The following is a 24,916-nucleotide window of genomic DNA, read 5'->3' on the forward strand; positions in this document are numbered from 1 at the left end:
GGGTCCATAATTATTGTTGTATATTTATTTTGATGCGTTTTTACTTATTTTGTGTATTTGAAGAAAAGCCAGTCTTTTGGGCAGTATTAAATATAATGTAAGAATAAAACTGATTGCCATTTGGTTATGGTCAGTAGCATGATTAACACTAATGCTAGTTGCCAACTTTGGGGGGGACTCAAATTATTCATTATTAAGTGTTTACTTGATACATGATGCCTTAGTGACATTCTGTAGATCTGCAGTGCTAGCCTCCCTGTTATCCTCTAACTATGATTTTTGTGGTTCAACCTGTCTAACCTGTACTTCTTGTGTTAATGTGAATAGAAATAAGGAAACTAGTTATGGGTATTAACTGGTTCTCTGTACGTTTTTGTTATCTAACCCCACCCATAATGAAATGTCATTTTATAAACTTTGTTTCATTTGGTAATAAAGAATAAGATAGCTGAAAATCTTATGTGACTATTTATCTTCCTTTGGGATGCTGCTTATACCAGAGGAAAAGTTGGTTCTTCATTGTGGAGTATGTGACCTGATGTATTGTAATATAATAATAAGTCGTACTTGAAAATTATAGTTCTGAATTGTGATTAATATCTAGTTTTGTTTTATTAAATATTAAACCATATTATGCTTCATCAATGGAGGATGAATTATAGTTTCCAAATAAATTTGCTATGGGTTTTATAGCAAACGTGACAGAACAATGACTAAAATTTAGGTCTTCTTATAGTCTCTTTCTTCCCCTGTCCCCTGCTCCCCTCTCCTTCCCTCCCCTTTAATATGCCACCTTAGCTTAATCATTCTAGATATTATGGGATGTGAAACGTGTTTCTATGTTGGAAGCATGTAAGAGTCTGAAATTTGTACATTCTGTCTATTAAAATAGAGAAAAATTTTAATTATGTTTTTGATTGAGATGTCTTTTTTTACTAATAGTCATTTTAGTAATATTAAATGTGAGATGTGATTCGAGAAAAAATTATATCCATATTAATGAGGTGATTAAATCATAAGCATTTAAATTATTACTTTGGATATATAATGCATTTTAATAAATTACACATTTGGAATCCTTTTACAGGGCTTATAAGGCACTTTACAACTGCAGATAGATCATTTATAATGTGATCATTTATATTGGTTAATAAGTAGATAGAATCTTCACAAGTTTCAAACCTATAAGAGTAAAACGAGGTTTGAGGAATGGTAGTCAAAATTTGAGGAGGAAGGAACTGTATTTTATGTGATATTCTTTTGTTGCCCACTACACTTCTGATATAAAACATATATGATTTGGTTGGTGTATAAAATTATTATACTTGGTATATTTATCTCTGTGTAGGCCTGGTAAGAGAAACAAACAATGTGGAGAAATTATTTTTAACCTTCTTTTTCCTGAGCTTTTATAATACTGCTAAGATGATCAAATTTTGTGATACATGATTGGCTTAAGAGTTATTTCTGTTTTATGTAAATAATATATTTGGTGATACTTTATGGGCTTAAAATTCACGTTCTTCTAACCTGATCTATAATTTTTAAACAAATTATATTAAGTAGATATATAAGTAGGTCTCTGTAGATCTGAGCCATTGGATCTATTGACTTACAAGAAGAGTGGCTTAATCATCCTTATATCATCAGTGTCTGGAAAACAACTTTACACATAGTACGAGGTGTGACAATTAAGTTCGTGAACTCATCCTAGAAAAAGTGCTACATAGCTCATTGCTGAATATAACTATGGTCACCTTCGAAGTGTTCCCCTCGGGAAGCTATGCACTAGGCACTACCCTTCAAAGCAATTTTGGAACTTTTTCTGGAATGGCCATCAGAGCTGTCGTCATATTACCCTTGGTGTCCTGAATTTCATCAAAATGTCTATCATTCAATATTTTCTTTATCTTCGGGGAAAGAAAGAATTAATTGGGGGGCCAGATCAGGTGAGTAGGGAGGGTGTTCCAATACAGTTATTTGTTTACTGTCTAAAAACTCCCTCACAGACAGTGCCATATGAGCTGGTGTATTGTCGTGATGCAAGAGCCATGAATTGTTGGCAAAAAGTTCAGGTCATTTTCGTCTAACTTTTTCACGCAGCCTTTTCAGCACTTCCAAATAGTAAACTTGGTTAACTGTTTGTCCAGTTGGTACAAATTCATAACGAATAATCCCTCTGATATCAAAAAAGGTTAGCAACATTGTTTTTATTCTTGATTTGAACTGATGGAACTTTTTTGGTCGTGGAGAATTAAATTGACTGACTTCCATTGTGCACTTTGATGCTTTGTTTCACGATCTTATTGGTACATCCATGTTTCGTCACCAATTATAACACAGCCCAAAACATGGTCTTGCCTCTCCAAAAGGTCTTGGCAAACTTCGATTCTCCTTTGCTTTTGTTCATCGGTGAGCTCCTTTGGGACCATTATTATACACACCTTTCTCATGCCAAGATTTTCAGTTAAGATTTTCCTGTTTCTCTATCGATGTTTACTTGGTCTGCTATGCTTCTCACAGTCAACAGACAATTTTGACATACAATTCGATGAACTTTTGCAGTGTTTTTGTCAGTTCTACTCGTTACTGGCCGCTCTGACCTCTCTTCATCAGTGACGTGTTCTCTCCCCTCAGAAAAACATTTAACCCATTTGTACACTGCCGTTTGCTTCATGGCATTAGCCCCATAAACTTGGACTAACATGTCCCTGATTTCACTTCCACTCTTGCCGAGTTTAATAAGCAGTTTAATGTTTGTTCATTGTTCTAGTTCAAGCTCAGCATTCTCGCAACAGCACACAGAAACACGCAACAACAATAATGAGTGAGTGCCACTCAGCAAGGCACTGCCACACATCGACACAAACACAAATGTGAGACACTGAAATACCAAGGTTATGAAACCTTACCGAGATGTTTGTACAGTGCTGCCAGTGTAAGCGCACAGTGGCAAGTTCACGAACTTAATTGTTAGACCTCGTAGATATTTAATAAATTGTTGCTGAATAAAACAATTTTTTAAAGCAAACTTGTATGGTAAGTTAGAACAGAAGGTATATCAGAGTCCCTGTATGCCAAAAACTGAATTATTTATATCTGGCCTGACTATTATTGTAGGCTACTACTACCCCTTCCCATAGATATTTTTGTAGTACCTCATGGAATATGACTTTTGTAGAAGGAATGTGCTTGCAATTATGATTATTATATACTAATATAAAAATTTGTCAAGAGAACCAAGCACACCATATGCTGAATAAGAATATAATGTGAATGATTCCTTCAGGTGGGTAATAACCAGGGTTTGTTATAAATTATTTAAAACATTATATTAGCATAATATACCACAAAAAATAAAGGTTGTAAGTCAGAATCCATTAAGATACCAACTTGTGCAAATTTCACTTGACTCTTAATACATTTGTGCCATTTTACTTGTTTTATTCTGATATGTTAATATTTGTGGACACAATTTGAGAAAAAATACGAGGAAAAATAAGTGATCCATTACTAAAATGTAATTAAGTAGAGCTAGAAAAGTTTAATTTTTAGGAATTATAAAAGAAGCTTGTATATTACGTTGAGCGTAATACATACTTAATGTTTCTTATAGTGAAATATACCAAGTAGCATGGCATTTCAACTTAAAAATTCTTAACATATTTTCAAGGAAATATACTCAGAGTAGAACAATTTTAAGAGGTTGAGAGGCCATTACCTTCATCTGTAGTGTGTGTGAAATTCTACACAGAGGCCTGTCCTACATTAGATGACCATCCGTGAATTCTACAGTGTTCCTTAACTATTTCCACTGTAGTGAAATCAAGTGTCTTTGCTGCTAGATAGCTCTCTCCTTTTCTTTATTTTTTGTATCATTCCTTTCTCAATTTATTATATAATAGGCATACCAAATGGTACATAGAGTAATAAAGCCAAACACCACCATATTCACCTAGCTAAAGAAATAAACATTACCAATATAATTGATTGAAGCCTTCTTGATATCTCTCTGACATTTCTTCCCATCCTTATCCCTCCAACCCCAACTACTATACAAAATCTGGTAGTATTTATCATTTCCACACCAGGAATTATTTCTTGATGAAATTTCTAGCTCTGAATGGAACCCTCATGGTAATTATATTTTTCCTTGTGTCATCAGGAGACATGAAAACCAATATGAAGGACAGTAGAAAGGTTGTACTTATTTTTATTCACAGCATTTCTATCAAATCGCCAGTAGTATAATATTTTATCACTCACTCGTCTTTAACTTGTTTCAGCCAAGTCACATGGTTCTCTTATTGTTTGTAAATAGCTATTGTTTTAACTTGACTAATTAGTTTTACTTCCTTGGGGACTTTTTTGTATTGTCTATATAGTTTCATTTTTGCCTTCCCCACCTCCCAGCTCTGAGTAACTTGGCAACTTGCTTTCTATTTCTTCAACTTAACCAGTAAAATAAAACATTTAATAAGGGTCCCAAGCCTGATTCCCTCCTGCCCCCCTTGTTTTTCCCTGTCTGTCCTGTCCCTTCATTTATCTATCTGTAATAATCTTAGGTTGGTTGCCTTTTACTGTATGCTTTCACACAACAACAAAAGCATCCCTCAGCTTTTCCTTTGTGTTCTTTTAATATCTCTTTAAGCACCCAAATTCTTATCATTCATTATGCTTGAAATAGATGCACTACTATGTTGTCTATTCTGTTTATGGTTAGTGTTAAAAAATATTTAATACTTTAGCACATTGGAGGGTTTCGTGATAATCAGATCTCTAAATTAAGCATGACACAAAAGAATTTTAGCCCCATCTTTTCATTTTGATATCCTACTATCCTTTGCCTACTTTTTGACTGTATTTAGTAATAATGATAATGTTGGCTGTCCTGATAACTGAATAAGTGATAAATGCCAGGTACCGTGACAAATATTTTTATATTTTACTAATTTAATCATTTTATAATCTTCTGAGACAAAACCTTTGTTCATAATTGTTCTGATGTACTTTCAGGTTTCGTTATTTTTTTAGCGTATTTTGGCTATTATACAGAGTCTCTGTCTCTGCCTGTCACCTCCCTACCTGTCTTTATGTTATGGTCATCTTCACAATCAGAATTTCCACATATTTCCAAAATGCCCCTAGGAGGTGATAAAGCCCCTATTGAGAAGCTCTGGCTAGGGGAAATGACTTTTAGTTCACATTTAGAGATGATGAAAAATTATAATGTGTAAGTAGACCTTAATAATTTTTTACTCTTTGATTTTAAAAGTGTCAGTTAAAGAATTATGGTCAGTAATACTTAGCTATATGAAACTATTATCGTTATTTCTTGTATTGTTAGGACAAAGAACACGAAACAGGGCTTGTATGTTTTATATTCTGGGGGTTCGGCACTGGGGGAGGTTCAGAATGAAGATCCCCTGCTTTACCTTCAGAAGTATAAGAACAGATAGAATCTAGGCACTGAGGAAAATTTGTTTCATTGATCATCCAGAGCTCTGCTCAATATAATTCTTGAAGTTTTTAAAATTTTTAACATGGTTGATTTTGTATGAAGGAGGTATTCTAGGAAGTCAAGGTCTTATTGTGTGCTTTTTTATGAACATATTTTCTTTAAAAAGTCTTTTTTGCTTAGTTAGGCTCCTAAAAAAGAGCTGATAGCTAGAAGGTAACTGGTTGATGAAAGGCTAGGCTTACATGGGTTCTGAACTTGGGGTGCTTGGATAGCCTTAGGGGGTCTGTGAACCCCCTGCCACTGTGTGTATGTGTGTGTTGCATACATTGAATTTTCTGAGAGTCCATTGTTTGTGTCAGGATCCCAGAGTAGATCTGCAGTCTTTGATCCCACCCCAACCCCAACTCCACAGACACACAAAAAGTTTAAGAACCACTTCTAGAGGAAAATTGATAAAATTGGTCAGTGGAATGGTGATTACATGCTCCTAGAGTTGTTGGTAGTTCTGGTACCTGTTACTTGTTAGTGAGTCCTCTGGTTTAGAATACTGACAAGGTAAAATTACTTCTATTTTAAGCATATAAGTTACTAAGAATTTGGAATGTGATGGTAAAATAACAAAGGAAAATTTAGTCATTAAAAGGACAATTACAAAATTCAGGTTTTACTTACTGTATAATTTTCTCCTGTGACTTAATACAAAATAACAATGACTTGTGACTGAAAGCCCTTTCCATATTATAAATGATTGTCTTGATTTCTGACTCTGGCTATTTGTATTTCCCAGTACCTTCTTTTTCTTTTTGCCTGAAATTTTCTATAACTAGAGCTTTATTTGAGGGGAGGAAGAGTTTGGGGTTTGGATATGGGAGATTGTTCTTCTACCTCTGAATCTTGAAGTAGATTCTTTTCGAAATGATTCCCTTAAAAATATGTATTGATTGACTCCAGTGTGCCAGACATTGTGCTGGAACACAGTAGTGAACTGCCTCTGCTCTCACAGAGTTTGCCTTGTTGTAAAGCAGGGCAGACAAAGTCAAGTACGAAAAGGAACGTGATAGGGAACGTGCACAGGCACCTAAGCAATGATTGTAAATGGTATTGTGTTTTTCACGTCAGTGTCCACGTGGTCATTGTGAGTACATGGACGTGCATTTGTTTTTTGAGTTTTCTGTATCCTGTGATGTTGCTGTACTCTTTTATTCTAGAAGTTTCCGGTAAATTTCTTGGTGTTTTCTCTGTAGATGTCCCTGATAGGGACAGTTTTAGCTCTTCTTTCCTTCCAATTTATATGCCTAATTGTCTTATTGAACTGGTTAAAATGCCTAATACTGTGCGGAATGAGAGTGCTGGGAGCAAACATCCCCATCCTGATCTTAGGGGAAGGCATTTAGTCTTTCATCTCTAGAAATGATTTAGCTCTGAAGCAGATGCTCTTTATCAAGTTGAGGAAGTTCTCCTTTATTCCTAGTTTACTGAGAGCTTTTAATCATGAATGCCTGTTGAATTTTTTCAATTGCTTTTTCTGCATCAGTTGGTATGATCATGTGATTTTTCATCTTTATTCTGTTAACGTGGTAGATTGTATTGGTGGATTTTTGAATATTGAACCAGTCTTCCATACGTGGAATAAACCCTACTGAGTTTTAATGTATAATTTTCTTCGTTACTGGATTCAATTTGCTTATTTTTTGTTGAGGATTTTTATGTCTGAGTTCAGGGGAGAAATTGGTCTTTGTGTTCATTTACTGTATCCAAGTAACATTGATCTTATAAAAGCAGTTGGGAAGTATTCCCTCTTATTTTCTGGAAAAGATTATGTAATAGTTATAGGACTATTCAAATTATGTGTTTCATATTGGGTGAGTTTTGGTGGTTTGTCCTTTTTGAGTTGGTTCATTGATCTAAGTTGTTGATTCATATGTGTAGATTGGTTTTTAGTGTTCCCTTCTTATTCTTTTAATTGCAGTAGTATTTGTAGTCATATCTCCTGTTTTATTCCTGGTACTGTACTTTGTGTCTTTTCTTTCTATCTTTGTCAGTCTTGCTAGGGGTTTATCAATTTTATTGATCTTTTCAGTTTTTTCCTCTGTTATTTTCGATTTCATTGATTTTTGCTGTTATTTTTATTGTTTCCATCCTTGGCCTGCTTTCAGATTTATATTGCTCATCTATTTGTAATTTCTTGAGATGGAAGTTTAGCTACATCCCACAAATTTTGATACATTGTTTTTTCATTTTTATTCAGTTTTATGTATTTATTTTAATTTCCTTGGGGACTTCCCCTTTAAACCATGGATTATTTAGAAGTGTGTTTTTAAGTTTCCAAATGTTTGGAAATTTTCTTACCGACTTTCTGTTATTGACTAGTTTGATTCCTTTATGGTCAGTAAATATATGTTGTATTAATTCTTTTAAATTAATTATTTTAAATTTATATAGTTTTGTTTTATGACCCAGGTTCTGATCTGTCATGGTAAATGTTCCATGAGTGCTTGAAGAGAATATGTATTCTGTTCTTGTTAGATGGAATCTAGTTGTGGAGGGTGCAGCTCAGCTCCAAGTCCAATTACCGTTTTCAATCTTAGTTGCAGGGGGCACAGCCCACCATCCCATGTGGGAATTGAACCGGCAACCTTGTTGTTGAGAGCTCACGCTCTAACCACCTGAGCCATCCAGCCACCCCTCTGGGGACTCAGCAGCAGCTCGTTGTCTTCAATCTAGTTGTGGAGGGCACAGCTCACTGGCCCATGTGGGAATTGAACTGGTAACCCCGCTATTCAGAGCCTGCTCTCTAACCAACTGAACCATCTGACCGCCCAGTAAAGCCTCTTTTTTGATGGTGGTGTTTAGTTTTTAGGTGGTGTTTAGTTATTTTGTCTTCTTGCTGGTTTTCTCTCTGGTAGTTCTGTCTTGCTGAGAGAGGAGTGTTGAAGTCCCCAACTATAATTGTATATTTTTCTGTTTCTCCTCTCAGTTCTATCAGTTTTTGTTTCTTATATTTTGAAACTCAGTTGTTTCTACATTTAGGTTTGCTATGTCTTCTTTTGGATGGATCCTTTTGCCCTCGTTTGCTCTGATTATTTTCTTTGCTTCAAAGTCTATTTTTCCTGATATTAATATAGCCACTCTGCTCTTATTTTTGATTAATGTTTATATAGCATATCCTTTTCTTTCAATCTGCCTGTACCATGCTATTCTAAGTTAGGGTCTTGTAGATTGCATAGAGATAGGTCATATTTTTTTCAATCCATTTCAACCATTTACACCTAAAGTAATTATTGATATGTAAGAGCTTGATTCTGCTAGATTATTATTTGTTTTCTGTTGGTTTCCTCTGTTTCTTTCTCCTCTTTTCCTTTTCTTGCCTACCTGTGGGCTACTTGAATAGTTTTAGAATTCCATTTTGATTAATTTTTAGTGTTTTTTAGTATGTCACCAGTTTTTTTAAATGGTTACTTTGGAGATTACAATATGCACGTGTAACTTATTAGAGACTATTGCTATTGACATTTTGTTACTTCAGGTGACGTATAGAAATCACTTCTGTTCAGGTCCCTTTACTCTCCCCACTTAAAAATTAAAATTGTTTGTTTCCTGTACATTGAGTACATCAGATGATCATATAGAAACTCATGAGGAGAATGTTGTTCATTTTGTCTTCTTTCTTTTTGAAGTTGCAAGCCTACTTCAGTTATCATTTCTTTCTAGTTTTGAGAACTGCTTTTAGCCATCCTTTGAGAATAGGACTGCTGATGACAATTTCTCTTCGTTTTTCTTTGTCTGAGAATGTCTTTGTTTCCCTTTAATTCCTGATGGACATTTTCACTGGGTATAGAATTTGTGATTGATAGTTCTTTTCTATCAGCATTTAAAATGTTGTACTAGTTTTTTTCTGACTTTCATGATTTTTGTTGAGAAATGCATCATTACTCTCTAGCTGCTTTCAAAAATGTTTTCTTTGTTAGTAGTTTTCATAACTTTGATTTAATGCATCTGGGCTTTCTTTTGATGGCTTTGGATTTATCCTTTTGGGGGTTTGCTCAGCTTCTTGAATCCATAGGTTTATGCCTATTGCCAAATTTCAGAAGTTAGCCATTTTTTCAAAAATTTTTAGATACCTATTCCTTCTATTCTCCTTTTGGGACTCCAGTGACACAAATGTCAGATCTTTTGTGAATATCCTATAGCTTCCTGTGGGTTTTTCATTTTTTTAAAGTTGATTTCCTTTGTCTTGTTCAGATTGGTTAAGTTTTACTCATCTGTCTTCAAGTTTAATGATTTTTTCATCTGTTATCGCCAGTCTACTATTGAGCTCATCCAGGGAGCTTTAGTTATTATATTTCCTAGTGCTATAATTGCTTGGCTGTTTTTCATATCTTCTATTATTTGCTAACGTTTTTTTATTTATTTATTTTAAAAATGTTTATAATTGTTTGTTGAAACATTTGTATGATGATTGCTTTATATCCTGGTCAGTTATTTATTTTTAACACTTAAGTCATCTCAATGTTGGCATATAGTTACTGTCTTTTATCATTCAGTTTGTCATTTCCCTGGTTCTTGGGGGAGTGATTTTTTTAAAAAATTACATCCTGGCCATTTTGGCTATTAAGTTATGAGAGCCTGTATCCTATTTAAATCTTCTATTTTAGCAAGTATTCACTCTGTTTAAGTTTAACACACAGATCCTGGCCTACTATTGTGGGCTGTGTTTTCAATGATAACTTACTTTCTAGAGCCTTTGCATTGTTATTCTGGTCTGCTTTGTGTACTACCTGAAAGCCACTCTGAAAACCTGGGTTTCATGGTGTAGTTTATTTCTCAAAACTTTTTATTTATTAGTCAGCTTAATGGATGGGTTGGTTGTGGCAAGTCTGGGTGTTGCCCAGGACTTCTTACACATTTTTAAAGAATTCTTTTCTGCAGTTCTCTCCTCTTCAAGACCTTCCTCCTCTTATTCCACTCTCTTTTTGGGGTAGTGAGGCACACTGCGTTTCCCTGCTGGATAGGAGTAGAATTCTTGATGTGGTCTTCATTGACAACATGCCATTGGAGGAGGGGACTGCCACTTCAGTCAGCCTGACACTGCTAGATGGGGGGGTGGGACAAAAGCCCAGAATTTCATTCATTGTCTGATGACACCATGCAAGTGGGGGATAAGAGTGTCTCCCTGGGTCATGTACTGCTGGATATCGGGGTGGGTCTGCTGACACCACATTGTTGAGGGCAGGGACCATCACCCTGATCTGCTTACTCATGTCAAGTGGGAGTATAGATTCCCCATTTGGTCTCTATGTTGCCCTGGAAGGGAAGGAAAGCCACATACCAGGCCCTATGCTGTCTTAGTGTGGGGCGAAGGAGACCATGCTTCCTATTTGGCCTCTGTTGGTATCTCTTCATTGATAGAGAAGAGGATCCCCATTCTGGGCCCTGCTAGTGTCAGATAAAGAGCAGGAGTTCAGGATGCCCACTTCATCCCTACTGGACCACACTGGCAGGGAAGGAGAGCATTGACCCAGGGTACTACTAGTTGACTCATTACCGTGAAACACCTGATGCTGCCAGATGAGAAGTCCAGACTCTTCGCTCAGTGCCCTGACATGGCAAAATGGGGGAAATCCATGGTGCTTGCTGGGTAGGGTAGATGTTGTTAAAAAGGTTTATTTTTTGGACTTGGCCTTTGGAGGTTCTGGGTTGCAGGCTTCTCTGGCACCCAGTCTGGATAAGTCTGTGATAAAAAGAAAACCCAGAGAATTTGCCATCTTGTCTTCCTCAACCTGAAGTCCCTAACTGGTCTGCTTTCTTTCCACCTTTCAGTCTTATGATTGTCTTTTGTTTCATGCCTAGAGTGTTTAGTTGTAGTTATCGGGCAGGAATAGAGGGAAATGAGCCTATTCATCTTGTCTAGAACCAGAAATTTGACAGGTCTAATTTTTGTTTTAGTTTCTCAATCAGGAACAATTCTTTCTTTTTTCCCTTTTGGATAACTCTTAATCACCTCCTAGGTTTCAGAATAAACATTAACTTCCTCAGAGTCTTAGAGAGGCTTTCCTCAATAATTTCAATTATAGGTAGGTTTTTCATTGTTCTATCTTGTTCTTTTTTTTTATTGCAGTTACCACAATTTTTAATTGTGGTTTACTTGTTTAATATATGTCTTCCCACTAAATAAGTTCCTTGGGTGTAAGGGTCTTGTCTTTTTTTTTAACACGTTGCATACGGCGGGGTTTAAATCCCTCGTGAAAATTCTCGTGATCTGTACGCAACGTGTTAATATTTAACTTTTTTAGAACAGTTTTAGATTTACAGAAAAACTGAGAAGACAGAGGGTTCTTATATGCCATAGAGTTATTTTCTCCTATTATTAATATCATAATATATATATGGTACATTTGGTATAGTTAATGAACCTTATTAGGGACTAAAGTCCATACTTTACTCAGATTTCCGTCTCATTTTTCTGCTCTGGGATCCCATCCAGCATGCCGCCAGATTATATTTAATTGCCATGTCTCCTTAGGCTCTTCTTACAGTCTCTCAGACTTCCCTTGTTTTTTATGAACTTAACAGTTTTGAAGATTATTTGTTAGGTATTTTATAGATGCTCCTCTATTGGAATTTGTCTGGTGTGTTTTTCTTGATCAGACCAGAGTTGTGGGTTTGGGGAAGTACACATATCGAGTGTACATATATCAACATGATTTACCTAGCTGAGGGAGCGTTTGTCAGGTTTCTCCTTACTGTAGTTACTCTTTTTTTTTCTGCTTTTCATACTGTACTCTTTCAAAAGCAGTCACTATGTACAGCCCACACCAAAGGAGGAGGGAGTTATGCCCCTCTTCTTTGAGGGTGGAATATCTACATGAATTATTTTGAATTCTTCTGTACAGAAGATTTGTCTCCTTCACCGTTAATTTATTTACTCATTTATTTATATCAGTATGGACTGATAGGTCTGTATTTTATATTTTGTGTTACTAGGTTTGTGCAAAAGTAATTGCAGTTTTTGCAATTATTTTTAACCTTATAAGCCGCAATTACTTTTGCACCAACTTAATATAATCCAATACTATTTTGTTGCTAAAATTGTTCCAGCGTTGGCTAGTGGAGGCTCTTTCAGATGGCTCTTGGCTCCCTTTGACATATCATATCTCCATCAATGTGACATTTTTTGTTTAGTTTTGAGCACTTCCTTACATTCTTGCATTTTAAGGCTCATTTTGTATATTTCCTGCCCCAGTCCTAAAATGAGACATTTCTTCAAAGAGTCCTGTTTCATTTATTGGAAACTAGTGTTAGAAACCAAGATCTAGGTGCTGGGTGTATTTGTTGCTACTGAGGTATCTTTTCTTTTAGGCTCTCTTATCTGACATAGCAGCAAGATGTGTGTATATTAAGCTGTATATATATATACACATATAAATATTTCTGTATGTAACCTGCATGTGAATGCTCATAGCAGCTTTATTTATAATTGCAACAAGCTGAAAACAACCAAGATGTCTGTCAGTAGATGAATGGATCAATCATGTTTGCCCAGGATATGAGACACTGGTTTAGGTTACGAGGTGTCCATCCTGACATCATTCAACTGCGCTAGGGATATGGGATCATGAAAGAACATTTAAGACCTCATTAGAATCATATGGTTTGAGTGAGATTAGAAACATTTCCCAGAAACTCAAGGAAGAAGAGTGCAAAATAAGACCAAAAATTACTTGCGGCATCCTTTGGAACAAAGATGGAACTCTGACCCATTAGATTCAGTTTTGAGGTATAAAACAAGGTTATTTGCAGTGATATACAAACACTTTAAAAGAACACTGACCTTGATAATGGAAAACAATTATATATAGGGATCTGGAATTGCAGTTTTCATTACTGAATTAGAGAGATAAAATTTCATGTTTCAAAGTAAGAAGCTAGGTGTACCATATTATTTGGAACATTGATTTGTGATAAGAGAAATCTTAAGTCAAACTGAAGCCAAAAGGAAATGGTTGGCCTGTGACTAAAAAGTTTAGGGGTATAGAGTATGTTGGCTTTAAGCATGATTGGGTTTAGATGCTCAACCTGTTTCCTCAGTGATCTTTTTCTCTTTGTGTCTCATCTTTGCTTCTTTCTGGGTTAGCTTTGTTTTCTGGTTATCTAAGATAAGGAAAGCACTTCTCGTCATCAGTAGCTTCAGATTATTATTGTCTTTGCAACTGGTTTCTCAGGAGAAGGATTTCTCTATCAATCTCTGAAAAGGGCAGCTGAATGGACCTACTTTAATCACGTGATTATTCCTACCACTATCACCGAATCAAAGGATTGGGTGCTCTCACCTACATGCAGCTCATTCTTAGTTTTGTGACCGGAATGGGGAGGAAGCAAGACAAATTTTTTTAAAGCAACTATATTTCAGAAAGTAATGACTTTATGTTTTGCTTTTTTTTTAAGATAAAGGTTGTTGTCTCTACCTACATCCTTTTCAAAGTGAGTGTGTTTGGGGAGGGGGTGTGAAAAGTGGGAAAGAAAAGGAAATTGTTTTCTTCTTTTTTAATATAATGGTAATGTTATTAGCATCCCCATCCCTCAAATTAGATTGTTACCCTTTTTGTTTTTTGGGAGTCAACAAAAGGTAATTATTGCAATTGAAGAGAGTGCTTAGAGCTATTATCTCTTGCCTGGGTTACTACAGTAGCCTTTGTTTCACATATCTATTATACTCATAAATGTGTACCAAACTCATCTCTAGATTTTGTGGGTATACTAGTGTCTGTTCTGCTGGTCTTGCCTGCACTCATTTATGCAGCTGCATTCAGCTGGTGGCTGTGCTGGGCTGGAATGTCCACCGTGGCCTCACATCATCCGGTGCTTCCGCTGGAATGGCTGGAACAGCTGCAGTGCTTTGGTTCTCTTCCACATGGTCTCTCATCCTCCAGGGCCTCTCTCTCTAGCAGAATAGTCTGGACTTCTTTAAATAGTAATTCGTTTTTCAAGAGGGAGAACAGAAGCTACTCATATGAGTCCTTTTGAGGCCTGCGCTTGGAACTCCCTACCCATCATCAGAGTGTCACTTCCATCATACTCTCTCTCAGTGAGAATCAGTCCCAGAGCTAGCCTGGAGTCAGTGTGGAAGGGCTACATGATGATGTGAACACACAGGAAGGCAGGATTCATTGAGGCCATTTTGTAACAATCTACCATAGCTTCATAACTGGTTTCCCTGCTTTCCCCTGCCCCTCTTAAATCTGTCTTAACACAGGAGGTCATATCGTATCACTTCTTTGCCTAAGCCCTACCCCATTTCACTCAGAGTAAAAGCCAAAGTCTTTATTTATATTGATCTATAAGGCCCTATATGATCCTTAGTTAAATAGGGATTTATATTTTATCTAAAGCAGGAAATTCAAAGTAGGCAGTCCAGGACTTGTGTAGCAGTTTAGTAAAGCCATCAGGGTCCCAGGCTCTTTCTCTTTTTTTTCCACCCTTAGTGTGTTGGTTTTTGTCCTGCTTGCCCCTTTTTTGTCAGAGGATGGCTCCTGCACCTCTAGACCATGGGTCTGCATTCTAGGCAGAAAGAAAGGGAGAAGTGGAATCTTTTCCCCCAAATCCTGGGCTTCTCTTGGACAAGAATTGTCCTGTGGCTATTTCTAGCTATAATTAAATCTGGTGAAATGAGAATTTTATGTGTGCATTTTGTTGCATCTAACAAAATGGGAGTGTTTTTAGTAAGGATACAGGGAGGATGTATATTATGTAGCACCCAGCACTATCTGCTTCGGTGCTGACAGTGTGTCAGCCACAGAAAGCATACTTTTTGTCCTAGGCAGAGCCGTTAATGAGACTTAGAAATAATGCAGTCAGGGTAATTGTAATAATTCCATTTTACAGGTGAGGAAATTGAAAACTTTAGCAGGTCATAGTATTAGAATTTGTACATGGCAGGTCTGGCTACAAATGCTTGGTTCTTTCTATTCATACTATGTTCTATCTGAACCTTCTGTTAACACACACACACACACAGTATGACCTACATCTGTGTACAACTTTGCTGCTGCTTCAGGTTGTTTGGTTTTCATGTCTGTCTTCCTTAATAAACTGAATACCTGAAAGAAAGCAGGATTGTGTTATTTTGATTGCCTAGCATTCAGTGAATGTTTTGATAAATGAAACTTTAAAAAACTGAAAGTTAGGAAAGCCAAACATCATTTTGCAAATGAGCAAACAGGTACAGAGAGATGGACTAACATTCTTGAGTTGCATAGCTAGTGACAGAGAGCTGGTGTTAGAACTGGTTTCTGGCTTTCTAGTTGAGAACATTCACCCCTGAGACACAGAAGATTGGATTAGGGTAAAGTTAGAGAGTAAGAGGAAATATGTCCTGCCCATATCCCTGCTTTAAGGCTAATTAATGCAAATCTCAGTTGCAGTTGAGGTGTAGTTCAAATGTAGCGAAGTGGATACTGCAGAGGTCTCTTCTAAGAAGGCATTGTGGAGTAAAAACACCAAACTAGGAGTCAGGAGAGGAGTGTGCTAAACTCAGCCAGGTCGCTGACATTTCTTTGTGACCTAAGGCAAGTTGCTTAGCTGCTTTGAACCTGCTTTCCTCAAAACTAACATCAAGGGGGTTAGGCTACATGATCTTTGGAATTCCTTCTAGCTAAAATGGTATGTGATTTACTGTACCTACTGAGTTTTTATGGGTGCTCTAACATTTTTTGGCATCTATCAGGTTAGACTGTTTTATATTTCTATAATATAGAGAAAGTAACAGCTTTTTCACTTCTTCTCTGGGAACTTGGCCAGTGAGAAGTAAACATCCTTTCCTGTCTCTCCCTAAATGAAGTACTGGGTCATAAGTGACAGACTTTTTTCTTCATTTTGTTCTTTGAATCTGATCCTGTTCTTATTTTGGTGTTCTTCATTGTGAGTTTGTTGAAATGTAATAAATTGAAAATTTTAATTTATGTTTTAATCTATAGATCAGAATTTCATATTTCATAAAATAAAAAATAGTTGTACTTCATTATTTCATAAAATAGTTGTATTTAATAAATACGCATTAACACATTCAAATACGTGTATTTGAAATAGTTGGCTGGCATATGATGTGGTCTAGTTAGAGCGAAATGTGTAGTCTAATTCCTTGCAGTAGAATTGTATTGACTCTATAACTTAATCAAATAGCAAATATACTGTAGATTATAAGACCTCAATATAAACTTTCATATTTTCCAAATTGAAATAAAATGAGTTACTTTTGTTTTCCTTTAAATGTCTTTCCTTCCTTAAATAGGTAGGCAGTGTATATGCACTGCTTTAAAACAATCAAAAACTATACAAGACTTTGAAGAACAAATGAAAATTTCTTTTAAATTTTTTACCCAGAGATAATTATTGTTAATACTTTGATCTCTTTCCTTCCAGTCTTTTTTTTCCCCATTCTTATTTTAAACATAATTTGAAAAAAAACTGTGTACATAGCAACAGTACATCAGGCTAGACATCTTGCTGTGGAATAAAAAGGGCATAAATAAGAAAAACCTTTTCTTATTCTCTAGACTATTTAAAATTTTTTTGTAACAACATTTAATTAGCATCCTGAACTTCCTCTTTCTTATAAGTTTAAAGCCCTGCTCTTTCTAAGCTTTATAAGGAAGTCTGTCTCTGCTGAGCACAGTGCCTTCCACATATGAGTTATTAATTTAAAATTTACTGAATTGTCCATTCTATAGAGTAATAATTTCTGCTTATTTTCTTAGGTTATAGTTCTAGAACTAGAGTTACTGAGTCAAAGGGCATCATTATTTTTAAGTTTCTTTTAACATTTTTTACTTTTATAAAGGCTTGTGGCTTATAGCTCAGTTATTATTGAATATTATAAAATCTTTGTCAGTTTAAGAGGTAAAAAATCATGCAATTTCTTTCACCACAGCACCATTTTTCTTTCATGTAAATTAACATACATGATGAGTGAACAGGGGAATGATGTAAGTATAACACGGACTCTGTGTTAGTTCGTCTGTAATTTGCCCCAGAATGTTAATATTTTGAAGCACATTTTTTGTAATTTTAGAGAAAACCTTAGCAATATATGAAAACCATAAGATAAAAGCTGAAAATCCTGTAGAAGTTTGATAGTTTTGGGCCTCAGTTATGACTAAGAAGTCTTCTGTTGATTTGTCATTCATTTGTAGATAAAATGCCTTTTATTTTCTCTCTTTATTTTTCTCTGTTTACTTTTGTTATTGTTATTTTCATTTATCTTATTTGCAACTTGATGTGACCTTCCAGTCTAAGGATTTATATCATTCTTCAGTTCTGGAAAATTTGTGCATATATTTCTCCAAGTAGTGCTTCCTCCCTATCTTCCTTAGTCTTTCACTCTAAAACTCTTACTAGATGTATCTTGGGTCTTCTCATTTTGTCTTCCAATAAGGTAAAATTTAATTTTTCATATCTCTGTGTGATGAGTTCAGAGTACTTTTCTCAGTTATCTGTCTGCCAGTGTATTAATTCATTGTCTTGGTCTAATTTGCTGTTTAAGCTATCCACTGAGTTTTAAATTTATTTTAGTTCCTTTGAAATCCATCTAATTTTTACTCTGTTTCTTATTTATTGAGGTCTCAGTTCCTTCTTTTATTTATTTAACCACTTGAAAACCTAGTTACCGAAAAATAATTTTGATTGTTCTATAAATCCTGAGGGTATTAATTCCACTAATGGTTTCCTTGTGTTTGTATTTGACCTGTTTGATTGAATGATTGCATTAAGGATGTGGATGATATAAAATTTAAAGTACTTTAAAAATAGGTAGATAGGATTAATCATGAAAAACTTGAAATATTTTTTGAACAAGTGTTTTGTGCTCATGAATTTAGATTGACAGTGAAAGGAATAGGACATAAAAAACACGGTAAGAGAATATAAACAGCAAAGTGTTCAATTAATTTGACTAGAATAGAATGGATAAGCTTGTGATCTCAGTGATAAAAGGTATAAGAATTATGGGGTTTCTTTAATATATGGATAATTGATGGAGGAGCATGAATACTCTTAAGAGTTTAATTTTACACTTAGGATTAGTTTTTAAATCTTTTATCTATACTTTCCCAGCATATTAATGAATTTTAAAGGGAGTTTGTGATTAGAGGTTGGATCTAGCTAGCTTTGTTTTAAAAAGATGAAAAGAGTATCTACTGTTTACTTTTGGGGGACGCATGAAATTTTATAGAGTAGAAAAGATTGTGAATGGTAGATGAAAGTGTTAAGCTTGTAAACATAATATAATGTAGATTGTGTAGACAATTACCACAGCCTGTAATAGAACCTATTCAGGCAAAGATTATCTCTGCAGATTTTCACTGGTTACGTAGCTTTTCATTTTCCTGAGGCTAATTTATCTTCTCTATATCAAGAATATTATTTTATTGCCTACTACTGCTTCCTGGCATTTTTGAGAGAGAGAGAAAGAGAAAAATTGATTTTTTTGGGGGGGGGGGTTAGACTTATAATTTAATAGATGGAATATCTCATTTCAATTGTTCCAAATGCAAGAAAATTACATTTTCCAATAACTTTCACAATTTATGGCAACTGAAATGTTCAGGAAAGGAGTAAATAGAAGGTACTGTAACCTTTCCTATCTGCTCCCAAAGGGCATTTGTATATTATCTTAAATTACTGATTATATTGTACTTTAGCTGCTGCTCCTTTCCGAAAGGTGTTAGAGCCATTCCACAACAAAAGATGGGAGTAACATTCAGGAAATGGGAGTAAAAACTAAAAATTCAAGCCTATGAAAAGGGGAAGCAAACATGCTAACCACACTATGGTTCATCCAAGTCAGCTAATATAGTTGATGTGATTGAATATCAATTTTGCCCTTGAACTTTCTGGAATATGAATTCTCTTTATCAGAAATAGGAAAGCATGACTTCCTCAGCAGTGATGAATTCTAAAAGAAGGATATTAAATAGTGTAATAGACAAATCATTAAGAAAACAAATTTGCCCAGGCATCAGCCCTCTCCTCAGGTTGCTCATAGTCTTTGGAGTGGTCAGATAACAAAAGGATCGTCGTTCAGATGGGATCCCTACTGCTATCAGAGCACACAGGAGAAGTATTAATCTAAATTCTAAGAAAGGGCATAGTCTCTTCTTTCCTGAGAAGAACTGGGATGAACTTTGAGCAAAGTGAAAGTTAGCAAAGAAGAGACTAGGAAAGCAGAGTTGAAGAAAGAAGGAAAGTTGGTGGATCCCAAAGGTGCAGCATACATAGTAGCTGAGCCAAGAGAGATCGTCTTTGTCATTAAATTTCTGTAATTTGATTGGAATTTAGGGAGCAAATTGAAAAGAAATGGGAGTTGAAGTAGGCAAGGGCCTTCAAAGTATTCATATAAAAAACAAGCCAATTTCATATACTAGTTTTGTTCGTTTTGTCTTTTGTTTTAACAGCTTTTAAATCTTTATACCATGATTCTCAAATTATGCAGCAGTTCTCTAGGGTGCCTCAGCAAACTCTCAGGATGCTGCAGTGTATTTTAAGTTTTTAGGGAAGCACACAGTAACACCATTTGTTGGACACCATGTGAACTAACTGGAGTCAGTTAGGTTTCAATATGAGATTATTCTACATTCTTTTTGTACAATGAAACAGGAAATGAGGGTGGGAATATACAGTCTGATTTCAAGGTTTGAGAAATTGTGAAGGTACTCAACAGGCAGACACGTCACATTAATAGGTAACTGTGGTTAGTAAAGAATGAAATAAAAATGTAATTTTCTTTCAATTTGTATCATTTCAGACAGCTACTAAGTTGTAAGTATTTTTAGTTATTTGGACCTTACTACTTAATACATGGAATTGTTAGGTATTCCTTGTGGTCTTTGAGGCATAAAGGAAAATTTACTGTGACATTAAATTTAGGGAACCAAGAAATTTAGGGAACTTCTGGCTTAGTACAAAATAATACCGCACAAATTTATGAAAATTCATGCGATGTTTTCTAAATCTATAACGATAGAAATAAAAATATCTAGAGGAATGCGGTTAGCTTGAACGTTTTCGTCTAAGCATTGTTTGCCTCAGTCCACTTTACCTGAAGTTAGACAGCAGAAATTTGGGATTTTATTTGTTGGCAGTAGCCATATTTGCTAAGCCAAAGGTGGATTCATGAACTTTAGAAACTGAATAAATGGATGATAGGACTTATATTCTATTATAGATAGTAAAAAAACCTAGATAATATTTTGGCCCACGTAGAAGCTCTTTGTATATCCGTATAGATAAGAATCAGACATTTTAAATTTAAAAACTTATTTTTGAAATAAATGTTTATATATCAAATTATATATATATATATATATATATATATATATATATATTTTTTTTTTTTTTTTTTTTTTTTTAAGAGAATCAGACGTTTAAGGTCAGTAGATGTAGATCATCTATCCCAGGAATTCTTAATCTAAGATCTATGGAATCTGGAAATTGTACATACAAAGATGAAGTTTTCTTTGTTCTAGTTATTTGTTTGCTTATCAAAGTTTCAAAGGGGTTCTTTGGCCCTGAAAAGGTCAAGAACAAATTTATGGATCAACTACTTCATTTTTTGCTTAGTATGCCTATTAGCACAGGGTAAAGTGATACCAACGTCAAGACTAGATCCTGTATCTTCACATCTGTTAACTCTATTTTGCAAGATACATGTTTTTTAGACGTTAAGCATTAGATGACAAAGTATTTGCACCAAGAATGTAAATAGAACTTATTTATATGGGTGTAATTAATTCCCAAAGAAATTAAAGAAAATCTTTTAATTAGTTAGGTCTGTGGTTCAAAAGGTGCACAGTAAAATATGTCTCTCTTTCCTCTGTGCTTCACAAAATCAGTTGTTCTTCCAAAAGGTAAATGTTATTTCTACTTTCTTGTGTTTCAGAAATTAACAATTTAAAAACCAACAGTATTATAGTAATGGAGTTTAAAATAGTGAATGACATACAAATAACTAAAACATAACTTTGGTTGTTTTAAATGTAGATTAGATGTGCTTACCTGATTTAATTTTCATTTTAAGATGAATTACTTATACAATGTATTACCTTAAATTCTAACAGTAGAACATAATTTAGGTATATTTTCTAGTAATGATGTTTTTGTAGTGAGTCAACCAACTTATCAAGGTGGTTAGTTAGCCATGAAATATATAGAGTTCTGAATGCAGTCTTCCCAAGCCTTAATGCATTTAATCATTAACTAAAAAGTGTTCAAAAGAATATAACTTTATTTTTGCCAATAATTAGTTTATTTTAAGAGGTTTCTTATAGACGATAAAATGAAATTTTATCTTACCTATGGAACTTAATAATTTTCACTTATTAGGTGACAATAATGGGGCAAGAATTGTATTTGGAGCTTCACATATAATATTTTGAATTATCACAATATCTCCGAAAGGTGGCCAATATTATTATTTAAATTTTAAAGATGATTAAACTGAGTATTTGAAAGGTTAAATAACTTGCCCAAGATTCACAGTGTCGGCTTTGGGATCTAACTTGGGTTCATAGAATATCAAAAACCCACTATATACAATCCTAAGATGCCTGTATATGTAGATATGTTGTATTTATTTTAATATAAATTTGTCAGGTAATGCTATTTAGTGAGTGGGCAGAGTATTTGAACTTACAGTTTTGTATGGTTTTAAAGGTAAATAAGTAGTTTGCTGCTTATTAAGGAAAGAATTAAATGTAATGCACTTAATAAAGAATCTTTTTTTGTAGTTTTATTCTTATGCTGCACATTTTACTGAGCAGCTAACTTTCCTAAATTTCCATGTTTCTATGTTTATTTTTTTCTGTAGGGAGATTCCCGAAGTCTTCCATTTTCTGAGAATGTGAGTGCTGTTCAGAAATTAGACTTTTCAGATACAGTGGTGCAGCAGAAGTTGGATGATATCAAGGATCGAATCAAGAGAGAAATAAGGAAAGAACTGAAAATCAAAGAAGGAGCTGAAAATCTGAGGAAAGTCACAACAGATAAAAAAAGTTTGGCTTATGTGGACAACATTTTGAAAAAATCAAATAAAAAATTAGAAGAACTGCATCATAAGCTACAGGAACTAAATGCACATATTGTTGTATCAGATCCAGAAGATGTTACAGGTATGTTGTGTATTTTATTTGATGTTTTTATGGTATACTAATAAGAAATGTATCATTTTTTAAAATGGCAAACTTTGTGATGTATAGTTTTTAGCTTTTCTGAAAGAACAGGGACTGTGTTTTCTCTTACAGTTAAGGTCTTGTTTATATTGTATTCAGAAGTGTGTTGAATTGATGGATATGAAAATTGAAACGTTTACTTAGAGATGAGTAACTCTGCTGTCTACTCTCTTATCCTTTGTCAGTAAGGTATTACTTAGAGTCATTTTCCAATATTAATGTTGTATTGAGTCAACCACATGCTCTTACCTGATTCATCCTTGTGATCAGCAGCAGGAGTTTGCCAGATAACTTGCTAAAGTTAAAAATGCATTCTGTGACCAAGGGCTATTTTTATTCTTTGCAAATATAATTAATCAAACCTATGACCTTTGTGCTTTAAGCAACTGAATTAACAACTAAACCACCAGGCATATTGTTTAAAAAAGAAGATAATTTTTTTTTAAGAAGAAGAAGATAATTTTTAAAAGCCAAACATTACTTGTTTTTCTTAAATATAGAAAATAAAAGGAAAATATAACCTATAAGTCCATTCTAAGAGCATGATTTTTAAACAATAGGATTAACAAAATGTTCATGTTGGAAATTTTTTAGTGGTACAGAAAGTAAAAATGGAAACATTACCTCTCTCCACTCTAGGCCCTTTCCCTAAAGGTAGCATTTACTAACTTTTTCTGCTTATCCTTCCAGAAAAAAATTTCTGCCTTTGTACCAACATTCATATATGTATATATATAGATATAGATATATATAAAATATATACATTCTTTCTAAAGGTTTTTCTTGAAAAAAATCATAATACACATTTGATCTAATACTTTTGTCTTTGCAAAGATTATATTTTGAACAAGGTATTTAATCTCTTTAACCCCTGTTTCTTTATTTGCAAAGAAAAGGAGTGATGTATCGTTGAGTAGTAATGTATCTAGAACTGTAGAAATTGTAGAAGAACTGTGTGACTAGGTAATAAGAAATAACATATAAGTAAAATTAAATTTGATTAAGAAAATACATAGATTTGACTAAGAACCTCAAATTACCAATCTCAAAAGTTGCATAAAATACTTCTGATACTCAGTGTACTTGACAGAACTTCTTTTTAATGCATCAATTTTAACATCTGGGACTTAACTAAGGGATTTCATTTGGAGACACTATGTAGAGATTTCAGCCTTGTAAGAATAATAGAATCTTGAAAATGAAAGAAATAGAGAAACAAGCCTTCGTATTTTAGACCTTAAATAATCCCAAAGATGTGCATTAGTTTGCCCAGAATCACAAAGCTAGCTAAGAAGTCTTCAACTTATTTAGTATTCTCTTACCAACACATTCAATAATTACATTATAAGTAGAAATTTGTATTAAGAAAATGCTTTTTTTAGCAATGTCTTATAAACTTAGAAATAGCCTGTTCTGTTGGAACTCTGCCGAGCTCTACATTTTTTGCCCATTACTTCTTTAAGAGAGATCTAAAATAAGAAATGGCGCTGCAGCTTTAAACTCTGTTTATTTAGAGAAAACATTTTCCTCCTCACAGTACTGATAAGTACCTTGTAATTGGAATATAGAAGAGTTTTTGATACACAGAGTCCATTTGGTTTCCCCAGTCCCTTAAAATATTTTAACTTTACTGAAGTATAAATTACCTATTATAAAATAGACATATTTAAGTGTATGATTTGATGGGTTTTAACTCAGGTAATCAACAATATATCCAGTGGTCCTGAACTTTTCCACCACTTCAGTGTTTCTCTTGTATTCATACTTCTCAATCAGTCTCCAATTCCCATCTCTGGATTTAGGCAACCTTTTCTAACTTCTATCCCTTTAGATTAGATTTGTCTTTCCTAGAGTTTCATATAAAGAAATGACCTTTAAGTCCTATCAAATTCCTTTTCTCCTTCAAAAGCCAATTTGGGTTTTAACTGTGAAAGTTTCCCTGACTTTCTCTGATGATCTTCTTTGTCCATTCATTATTTTATTATGTTGTATTGTACATGTTTAATATCATGTACATGTAAATTGTATGTTGCTCTAGGGCAGGGATATGTTTTTATTCACCTATTTTCAAGGCTTATCATAGAGCCTGGAACACGGGAGGTATTTAGTTGTGAATATTGTATCTCAAAAAAACAAAAAACCCAGCAAATAAAAATCTTGTGTTAGTTGTTGTAATTAATACTAAAGCATAATTTATCAGGGAACTTAAAAAATTTAATGACTTGGAAATTTAGAG

The 24,916-nt window shown here is 34.4% G+C and overlaps 1 protein-coding gene across 3 annotated transcripts in view; it reads left to right on the forward strand.

The window, feature by feature from the left end:
* The window catches only part of PKN2 (protein kinase N2), a 111,497-nt gene that overhangs the window by 20,861 nt on the left and 65,720 nt on the right, over positions 1 to 24,916 (forward strand). For all 3 annotated transcript variants that reach the window (XM_074335099.1, XM_074335098.1, XM_019751766.2), the window contains exon 2: positions 22,320 to 22,620. In XM_074335099.1, the coding sequence (XP_074191200.1) occupies positions 22,320 to 22,620 (301 nt within the window). The remainder of the gene's footprint in view (positions 1 to 22,319; positions 22,621 to 24,916) is intronic.

The sequence above is a fragment of the Rhinolophus sinicus genome, linkage group LG06, assembly GCF_036562045.2.
Source record: "Rhinolophus sinicus isolate RSC01 linkage group LG06, ASM3656204v1, whole genome shotgun sequence".
Classification (NCBI taxonomy): Eukaryota; Metazoa; Chordata; class Mammalia; order Chiroptera; family Rhinolophidae; genus Rhinolophus; species Rhinolophus sinicus.